This window comes from Calidris pugnax, unplaced genomic scaffold, assembly GCF_001431845.1.
Source record: "Calidris pugnax isolate Ruff unplaced genomic scaffold, ASM143184v1 scaffold395, whole genome shotgun sequence".
In the NCBI taxonomy this organism is placed as follows: Eukaryota; Metazoa; Chordata; class Aves; order Charadriiformes; family Scolopacidae; genus Calidris; species Calidris pugnax.
In genome coordinates, this window is record NW_015091122.1 from 19866 (window position 1) to 30496 (window position 10631).

A 10631-nucleotide genomic window follows, 5' to 3' on the forward strand; every position below is an offset into this window, starting at 1 on the left:
ACCCCCAGTGTGGAGGTGGCCCCACAACCCGCGCACCCCAACTCCTCTGGTTCCAGCCCACCCCTACTGGTTAAAAGCACTGCGAACTGGTGTAAGGCTGGAGGAGCTACAGAAGGCAGGAATCACCCAGTCACGGAATGGTTTGGGTTGGAAGGTGGGCAGGGACACCTCCCACCACACCAGGTCGACTCCAAGCCCCCTCCAACCTGCCCTTGAACCCTTCCAGGGATGGGGCAGCCACAGCTTCTCTGGGCAACCTGGGCCAGGCTCTCACCACCCTCACACCAAACAAGTTCTTCCTAATAGCTCATCTAAATCTCCCCTCAGTTTAAAACCATTACAATTTCAGCTTAAGTCTCCGAGTGAGGTTCAAAGAGGTTTTCAATCCAGAATTTGTACTGATATCTCAGTGGAGTTCAAGACAGACAGAGCCATTAGATCTCCCTTTCAATTCCCAGACCTCCAGGTAGAAGCTCTGTGTCACATGAAGGAAGTGACACCAATGACACTAGAAGGAAATGGAGCTTCATCAGGCTGATTTGTCCCCACAGAGGTCTCTCATCACAGCGCCTTTGCTATCTACGGTCACCTGCAGAGAGAACCAGCTCAGGGTTTAGCGTACTCAGGGCTTGCTTGGAGGGGACAGGGCAGTTTAAAGGACACTGCCTGGTGCACAGTGAAACACAGCATCTACAGCAAGTCTCCCAAAAGCACTGATTTTCTAGCACAACTGTCTAGAAAAGGGCAATCATCCCCTTGCAGAGGAAATCTGTGGGAGGTCACGGCAGAAACCTCCAGTTCAAACCTGCCCTCTTTCTTCTGGTCTATCTGGCAACCAGCAGACACATTTGTCATCCTTTGAAAGCTCTCCAGGGTGACATTTCTAAGATTTGCACATTGACTTTAAAATTGCACTAAGAGAACCTCACATCACATACCCCAGCAGCTTCCCTTCCCCAAAGGCCACCTCCCTGATGCCCCAGGTGACATTTATAGCTGGTCTGAATCACTCTGTACCTCCACTAAAAGCACTGCCCACACCACTCCACTGGGTGACTTAAGTGGCTGGAGAAAAGCAAAGGGCCCAAAGCAAGGAAAAGGCTGAATTAAATTGAAAAAGCTTCACTAAACACCCAGACCTGCTTTGCTCCCTTTTTTCTACCTCATCTTTTTCTACCTCCCTATTTCTCACCTAATCAATGAGCACATCCGCAGCAATGGATGACAAATGATCTGCTCTTCTCCACCCTTTCTCAACAGCAGTCTTCTGCATAGACGCCAGATACCTCCCCTGCATGAGCTCAGATGACTCTCTCCTTTGCTCAGTTCTAGTTTTCCCCCCTCCTCCTACCTTTATTTATCTTGGTTTAAAGGCATTTAGTTTAGTGCAATAAGCAAGAAGGACAAAGGCCACTCTGCCCTCTAACTGCCATCGCCATGAGGGAGGGGGAAAGCTTGCTGAGATTTTCCCCACAGCTATTTCACACACCTCCCAGGTGAAGCAGACTTGAATGAGCCCAACTTCCAACTCTTAGTTGCACACCAGGACTGAACCATAGAATAATTTGGGTTGCAAAGGACCGTTAAAGGTCACCTAGTCCAACCTCCCCCCGCAACCAACTAACTTCTACTTAAATTAGAAGCAGCTGAGGCATGGAAGATAGACAGTTCCCTCTGGAATTAGCCCAGAAAACTTGTCCAGCCTTTAAATGGCAAATGGCACTTTCAGACAGTGCATGGCAAAATATCTCCTGTGCTCACCATCCAGTCTTCCCACACGCTGTGCACACTCTGGTTACTCTTGTCCTACCTCTCCCCCAAAGAGGTCAAATATCCCCACAAGCCCTTGGGATAGATTAGCCTCTATTATCATCAAGATAGATAAAAATGGATGCTACACAGCTTCATTTAAGCAGCCTTCACAGCAAAGTGCTAAGCACAGAGCTCAGTTAAATGAGATCAAGACTCCACTCAGCAGGCTCCATGCTGGAAGTTTTGCAGTTCCCAAGGAGCAATGGACTGGAAGGTAAAAAGAGGTCAAGTTCTGTCACCCTCCACAGAGATCAGTCTCAATTAGCTCACTGACCTGCTGCAGGGAGGCTTTTCAGCTACTGTCAATGCAGACAGCGCACACATTTTGGCAAGGGAAATGCTGACAGGTATGGCATCCTGCCCAGGCTCAAAAAAAAAAAAAAACCACACAAAACAAAACAGTGGAAGAGCCATTCCTAGGAATTTAGGAAGCAACCCAGGGCAGTTAGGCTGTCTTTTCGCAGTGGCAAATCTCTACATCCCTCTAGTTGAGACGGATACCAGAGACAGGAGACAGTTCAACAGCCATCACCCTACAGCACCGGTCCCATCCACTCCAGGAGCACGAGACAAAAGGGAGAAAGCAGCAGCCAGCAGGAGGGCTGGAAGCATGAGAGGAGCTCAGCACAAGGACCCCCAAGAACAGGGACACCAGCTGAGGTGTTGTTGCATGTGCATGGCAGGGAAACAACCCTGCAAACCAAAGAGTATGAACATGCAAAACGCATTTTTTGGCCTCTGACAGTGCCAGGAAGACAGGGGGGCATGATCAATTGTGGTGTTCCTTGGCATCAGATGGCAGGAAAGCAAGAGGTCATGAAGATCAGACAATCTAGGAATCTTTGACAGAAGAGAAGGGATCTTAGCATGGCTGAGCAGACACCAATAAAAACCACTCATTACTGTTTAATTAACAAAGATACTGACTGTTGGATTACTAATGATACCAGGCTGAGGATGAAGGAGAAAGTGAGGCCTGTCACACAGAATGAGTTTCCTCTCTTCCTTATGCTCCTACTCACACATGGATGGGGAGCAGCCACCAGCTCCTCCCCTCACACTGCCCTATCCATGCCCTGCCACCTCCAGATTTTTACTCCATAGCTTCCTCTTAAAGCAGTGCAAGAGTCAGAGGAGAGCTGATCCAGCAGGCTTTTACAGCAACCTCACTTCTACAGACCAAGAATCACAGACTGGCTGGCACTGGAAGGGACCATCCAATGGAGACCAATGGAGATCATCCAGTCCAACCCCCTGCCAGAGCAGGGTCACCCAGAGCAGGTCCCACAGGAACGTGTCCAGGTGGGGTTTGAATGTCTCCAGAGAAGGAGACTCCACCACCTCTGGGCAGCCTCTTCCAGGGCTCTGCCACTGGACTGGACTTGTAGTTTATAAAAGGCAGAAAACTTTTCCCTTTCCAAGAAAGGCTACAGGTTGTCATGACTTCATTCAGAAGTGCTCTAAGAGGATGGGGAAGAAAAAGCATTTATGTTAAAAAATAATAATTGCAGGCAGACATAAAGCAATCCTAAAATGCAGCCCACTTCCAGAAAGCTTTCAGCAAGTCAGTAGAACCACCGGTCATTCTCAGGAAATGGCCACTGTGAAGGATGGCCAGAAGGACAGGTCACTGTAGTTTATATACCACAGAGCAGAGATGGAAACAGCTCCTGCAGGTAAGAGATTCTGGTCTTGGACTGTAAGCAACTTTCATAGACTCATTCAGAGCCCGTTTGTACATGCCTGTCCCTCTTCCCCCACCCTTTTACCGCAAAAAAACAGACTGCCTAAACAGCCTCCCAGGCAGAACTGTGTCTGACAACACAAAACACAAATCACCTTTCAAGAGCTGCGGGTATTTGGTATGAACCAGGTTGGTAAGATCTCCACCATCATCCAAAATCATGTTGAGGGGCTGTCCATCCTTGAAGTACAGGGTCTGCTCAATGCACCACAGATATTCCTCATCGGTCTCCCCTTTCCAGGCAAACACTACAGGGGAACAAACACACACAATTAGGCAGTTTCTTACTCAGCATGTAGTAAAGCAGCCAAAGGACGATTTCATCAGCAGCTCTCAGTAGCAGAGCCAGCAGACAGATGATTATCTGTGCCTGCAGGCCAGAAGAGACATTTGTATTGAAAAAAAACCCATCTCCGAATGAGCAGAAGTGAAACTACTTTGCCTTCTGTTCCAGTCCATGAAATTGGTCACAATTGAGACTTCTCTGCTATCTTTATTCTCCTTCCCTGTTAAGGGAAAGGCAAAGCAAGCTAGAGCAGACTCACATCCCACAATACGCCACTTGCTCCCCGATCCCCTACATTACCAGGAGCTAGAAATAGCCACTGGATATATTGATACAGCAAATGAAAACACAACTACAGCATTTTGTAGCACAGCAGGAAAGAGGGACTAGACTTTATAGCATGAGCAAAGCACCAGACTACAAACTCTTTGGCAACATTAGGTTTCAATTCTAACACTACAATCCAAGCTGCTGCACCCTTCTGCTCTGCTCTTATTAGGGCACATTTCTGTATCAATACATCTACCACCAGCAACACCCTACAGCCACCAGCATGTTGTACCCAGCAGTGTGTTTGCCTTTCCAGGCATCCGTACTGGCTCCATGCTATACCTGTGCCTCAATGACACTCTGCCATTCAAACATATATTAGGCACATGATTTACATACTCCAACATTTGGCTAAATCACCATGTTTTCAAGGAAAACTAACTCTTGAGCCAATTACCCATTCTGAAGAAGTGTGCATCAGTATCTCATGCTATATCCAGAGGATTAGCATTCCTCCAAGACCTCAAATTCAGTATGAAGTGCAATATTAACAAAAAGAGTAAGTTCCACAAAACAAGGATACCAAGGGTTTTTTGACAAGGGGTCAAAAACTTATACAACACTCCACCTGTAAAACTGCTCTTCAGTTGAGTGTTGGTGTTGAGAGCAGTGAGGAAGGCAATACCCTAACACCAGATCACAGAGTCACAGAGTGATGCAGGGCTAGAAGGGACCTCTGGAGATCATCCAGTCCAACCCCCTGCCAGAGCAGGTCCACCCAGAGCAGGTCCCACAGGAACGTGTCCAGGTGGGGTTTGAATGTCTCCAGAGAAGGAGACTCCACCACCTCCCTGGGCAGCCTCTTCCAGGGCTCTGCCACCCTCACAGGGAAGAAGTTCCTCCTCATGTTTAGATGGAACTTAGATGGTTCCAGTTTGTGCCCCTTCCCTCTTGTCCTGTCACTGGGCACCACTGAAACAAGACTGGCCCCATCCTCCTGACACCCACCCTTTAAGTATTTATAGGCATTGATCAGATCCCCCTCAGTCCTCTCCAGACTAAAAAGACCCAAGTCCCTCAGCCTTTCCTCATGAGAGAGATGTTCTAGGCCCCTAATCTAGAGAGCTCCTCCCGGTCCTTTGACATCACACACCTGGAACAGGCAGTGGGGGTGATAGCTGCAGCCAGTAATGCCAAAGGAGTTCATGAAGGGACCACTTTCTTCTGCTACCTCAGAACAGACCACAGCTGGGGAAAGACTGGTGGCAACAGCTAATTATAACAGAAATGAAAGACACCTCCCAAAGCAAAGAAAATTGGATTTTAGCCAACATCTGGGCTCAGACCATGCAGTTCCCAGCACAGAGCCATGAGGTCCGTATGTCCTTCAGACAAGTAACACAGCAGACAGCTTAGTGTATTCGTACTGTATTCATACCAGTCCTTATTGGAAGGTGACAGGAACAAAACAGCAGCATCCTGACAAACCACTTCAGGGGCGCCAGGCAGCAACACAGCTTTAGCCTTAAAAATATCCTGAATATCAACCCTGTTGCTGTAACAGGGCACACCACAGTCAACAACACACCTTCCCCAACCCCCATTTAGCACCAAGCTTTCTGGAAAGCACTAAACACCTCCATTTACACACACCTACACCCCAATCAATTTAATTAGCCAACTCATTCAATTATCCTAATGACCAGGCTTAAAGCTGGGCACATAGAGCCAGGTTCATTCACAGCCAAACACCAGGAACCGTCAGGAGAGCTGTGCACAGGCTGATGCAATAAAGTCCTGTTTTGTAACAATCACTGCTTTGGATGGGCTATTCCTATCCTGAAGCTTGTTCAGAAGAGCTTGATTTGGACAAAATTTGATTTAGCTTGAACAGGCAGCACACCCTAAGTCATCACAGCCAAATTATAGAACACAGAAAACTTACCAGGGATCCCAGCTTTTGCAATAGCAGACGCAGCGTGGTCCTGGGTGGAGAAGATGTTGCAGCTTGACCATTGTACCTGGAAAACAACCCAAGTTTTGTTTGCTGAACAAAGTTCTGCGATATCAGGCACTCTCTTCCAGACACAGGAGTTAAAAGGGAGCACAAGCAGAAAGGCGTACTAGTTCAGATTCATGCCTTTCTCAGTAGCTCTGCAAAGTTAAGGTGAAAACTAAGGATCTGACTAAGGCAGGGAAAATAATGTCACTTTGGGAGAGAATGTAATGGAGCTTTAGCTGGGCCACATGTTCAGCCATGTCCTTACTCAGGAGAGCTTCTGCCAGGCAGCCAGAGGGTACATTCAGCTATAGATCTTCAGGAAGTGCACAGTAACGTGGGTTTAGAAAGTTTTGGTCAATAAAGCTCAGATTTTCAGAACAGCCACATATGGAGTGTCCATTGAGGGGTGTGGACATGCAGCAACACACCTGCTGGCACTGTGAAGAGCCAGAAATGCAGCTGGAAAACGCTACACTCGATCAACAGGCACTCTCCAAAGTTATGCTCATCCAACTCCCACTCTGTGCTCCAGTCATGGAACCTTTTCCACCTGAGCTAAGCGTTTTCCACCCAGATTTCATAACTAGGCACCTAGAAAAGCAACAGCATGTTGCTGAGTTGCATTGAAAAATATCTGTGGACCTACTGCAGCTCCCCAGTGGGTACAGGAACCACCACAGCCCAGCACCACACACGAGTCCTCACTCTGCTCCCTGCAGGGCTGACTGGCAGGTATTTGCACGCTTATTTGTAACAGACCTCAAGGAAAGGGAGCAATGAGGCTCCCTTAACAGGCAAACCCATCCCACTTTATCAAGAATTGACACTTCAAAGTCAGGGCTGCTATAGGAAGCCCCTCATCTGAGCCCACACAACCAACACTTGTCAGTGACCACACACCCAGAAGGAGCAAAGGAAAACTGAATTCATGGCCTTAAGCACTGCACATGCTCACCCGGGTTTTTCTAAGCTCCCTCTATACTAATATAGATAACACCAGGAGCTGTCTTGAAATTCAGAGTATATAGAATACCTATATATTTTTTACACTTGATACAACACATAGGCAACTTCAAATCTGCATCCTCAGATCTGTAACACCAATTTGTGATAAAGGCATAGACCCTGGACTAACTGGCATACCTGATGGGCTCAGAGTCTAATATTTACATCACTGGTTATGAAAAGGATGCATTTTTATTACAATTTTATAACTTAAGCTCTGTGGCACAGAGTATTAATTCTATCTTTGTTAACCTAGACAAAAAAGGGACATCAAGATCACCACACTGCAGTGAGCTACATCCTCATGGGGTAGGGTCTGGTTTAACCAGGGTTTCACTCCTCCCTCCCAGGCAGAACAGATGAGCCAGGGCTGAAGCCAAACTCAAGTCCAGGTCTAAACTAACAGGCAGGTATGAGGACAAGGAAGGAGCTGCCACACAGCACACCTCCTAAAGGTACAACCATAACTTACACTTAGAGGAACCAAGTCTCTGCAGGTACCTCCCTGAATGACTTGCATTCAAGTCAGAGAACACCAATTTGGCTTTGTGCAGCTTGGCAACATTTAAACAAGAGGCTGCCTAGGCCAGCCATACTGGGATACAGCAACCAACAGGAGCAGCAGGAGCTTCCCAAATTTCACTGGCTACTGCTAAACCCTGTGGAGGGACAAGCATTTCCTACACAGAGTAGCTGGGATAAAGCCAGAGCTGTACCTCCACAAAGCTCCCCTTCAGCACTGCACCATTTACAGCTGGGGAACAGCTCCAAACTGGCTGAAGAACACCCCAATAACCACACATACCTTGCCCAGGCTGATCTGGCATGCTGTCTAGACCCTCCCCTTCCACTGTTTGAGGGAAAGCCTTAGCTGGTACAGAAAGAGCAAGCTTCCCCTTCTCCCAGTGCCATTTGATGAGCTTCACACTGCTCAACTCTTAACCATTGCTGGGGGGGAGAGTCCCATATAGGGCACCTCTGGGCAGCCTAAGTTCAGGCAGCTGAACTTCAGGAAGAAGGAATTTCAGATCACATTTGTACTTAACATAATCCATCACCAGGTTCCAGTCAGCTCCCTGTTCAGCACACAAGCTATGTGGATTGTGCTGAGATGCCTGGCTCTCCTCATGCCCTGTTACGGCGAACACTCAGCCGTGGTGTTTGGGCTCCATTCAGCAGGGCAGGCAGGGGACACAACACAGTAAATGGCTTTTAAGTATCTCAGTCTTTAATACAGACCAGGAAAACTGGTCCATAGTCACACAACAAATTTAAAGTCGGTAGAGTTGCTCACTGAACCACTCTGCCTCCCTGCACAGCTCAAGGGCCAGCACGAGCCCTCAGAAAGCTTCATTAGTTTTTGCTGACTTTACCAGGACATGGTGCAGTTCTTAATAAGAGCTAATCTGCGCTGGAGGCAATCACTAGAGCTTCAGCATTACCAGCAACAGCACTGCATGCCCGAGCACAACAGGATTGTGTGGGAGCAGCTCGGGGTGCTGCACACACAGCTGCTGGAGCTGCCACAGCCAGGGACCCAGCCCAAAACAGGCACTCGGGGAAAACACAGCTCATCCAGAGGGAAGATACATATCCCAGAGGTGCGCACAGTAGAGGTGACAAGCTTTTTGCTTAAGAAGACATAATTCAGACATCTGGAGACTGCAGCATGGTCTCTTTTTAAAAGTACAGACATTTGCCAAGATCCCCTCAGGTAGTTGTGTAAGCAGCAGCAGCACCCCCCGAGGCAGAGCGTTACCCAAGAGCAGGCTGAAGGGGAAACCCAGAGAGGCTTTACCTCAGCTCCCAGTGCTATAAGGGTCTCTATGAGAACTGCTGTCTGCACGGTCATATGAAGGCAACCGGCGATCCGCGCGCCTTTCAGGGGCTTGGAAGCAGCGTACATCTCCCGCATCTTCATCAGCCCCGGCATCTCATTCTCTGCAATCTCGATGGCCTTGCGACCCCAGTCCGCGAGGCTGATGTCAGCTGCAAGGGAAGGGGGACAGGTGTCAGAGTTTAAATAGCTGAGACCTTGGTATCTGTTCACACACTTGCAGACGGGCATCAGCTGCAACAGCTGAACACAACACCCAGCAACAGCTGGAGACAGAGCTGCAGGGGGGGAAAAAGGGACCCTATTCCTGTTAGTCCCTGCTTTTTTACTATGGTACAGAGGCTTTCAAACAAGTTGAGACCAAACCTCACAGCCCCTCTGAAAAAAACATGCTCCTCTACGATCATATTAATCAACTGTGACCTAGCGTGTAGATATCCTAAGGCCCATTAATTCAGTAAGCCCCAGCCTTAAGCGCTCCTTCTTACAGACACTGCCCAAGGGCCTGCCATTTACTATAGAGATTTACTCCCACTGTATTAAGACCCCAGCTCCCCCTCCTCAGAGCCAAGCTCAGGGTTCCTACCCCCTTGGATCCACAGGGACTATTTTCAAGGCACCATAACTATCCTGCTTAGAAGTCCACTTTTGCCTTTGTAAAAAGGCTATATAACAGAAGAGTTCAACAAAAACTGAACAAAAGAGAGTTCCGACAGGGTAGGAAATACTGCACTCACAGTGGACACCCAACTCCAGCCTTACAAAGGCTAATGCCTGGGTGCACCACTGGCCACCACCAAGTGTCCCTCTTACTGGGTGGTTAGTTCTTTCAGACACTTACCATTTCACTGAAGAACATGGTCAGATACTTTTCTTTCACCCACCCAGCAAACACCGGGTGTTTAAAGCACTGGGACCTCTGGAGTCTGCTCTTCCATACAGGCAAGCTAATTGCATTTTGCTCCACAATGAAGCCTCGGGGCCACTCACGCTATTGCCCACGCTTCAGGCGACTGGTGCACAGGATTTATACCAACTGGGCACTGAAAAAAAGCCCAGGTGATGGAAGAACCATGGAAACTATAGCAAGAAAGGAGGGGGGGAAGCAGATCTTGAACCTTACCCCTCTTAAAGGGCTTGGCAGTTTTAACAGGGCTGCTTGAAAATATATCCCATAGTATTTTAGGTCCGTAGCCTCCAATACAAATTATTTAAGAATCTGAGCCTTAAAGACTAACGTCCTCTTTGAACTCAGCCTTCAGAGAACACACAATTCTTTATCGAAATCAGGGGCTTTTGCGGCGTTTCAGGTCTACAAAAACGCCCGCCAAAACCTGCAGGGAAGCGCTAACGCCCGTCCCAGATTTGCAGCCGCTCTCACGTTGGCGGGGGAAGCCCGTTCCCAGCGAGGGGCTCCTGGGGGGCGGCCAGGCTCTCCCGCGGGTGGTCCCGGGGGCTGGCGAGCGGCAAACCCGCCGTGGGCGAGAGGCCCCCCCGCCCCCGCCCCGCTGCGGCGGCTGCAGCGAGTCGCCCTCAGGGGCGGCCACCCCCGTTCCCAGCGGCTGCTGGAGCCGCAGGGGTGACACAGGGCCCTGCCCCACCGCACGGAGGGGCCCGGTTCGGCTTCCCCCTGCCCGCGCTCCCCGCGGCCAACAGGCAGCTGCCATCTTCCCCC

The 10631-nt window shown here is 49.0% G+C and overlaps 1 protein-coding gene across 1 annotated transcript in view; it reads right to left on the bottom strand.

Moving 5' to 3' along the window:
- Window positions 1–10631, bottom strand: part of AHCY (adenosylhomocysteinase) — a 28256-nt gene that overhangs the window by 17364 nt on the left and 261 nt on the right. The window contains exons 2-4 of the mRNA XM_014958377.1: window positions 8918–9108; window positions 6058–6133; window positions 3652–3804 (exon numbers count right to left, since the gene is read on the bottom strand). Of these exons, the coding sequence (XP_014813863.1) occupies window positions 3652–3804; window positions 6058–6133; window positions 8918–9108 (420 nt within the window). The remainder of the gene's footprint in view (window positions 1–3651; window positions 3805–6057; window positions 6134–8917; window positions 9109–10631) is intronic.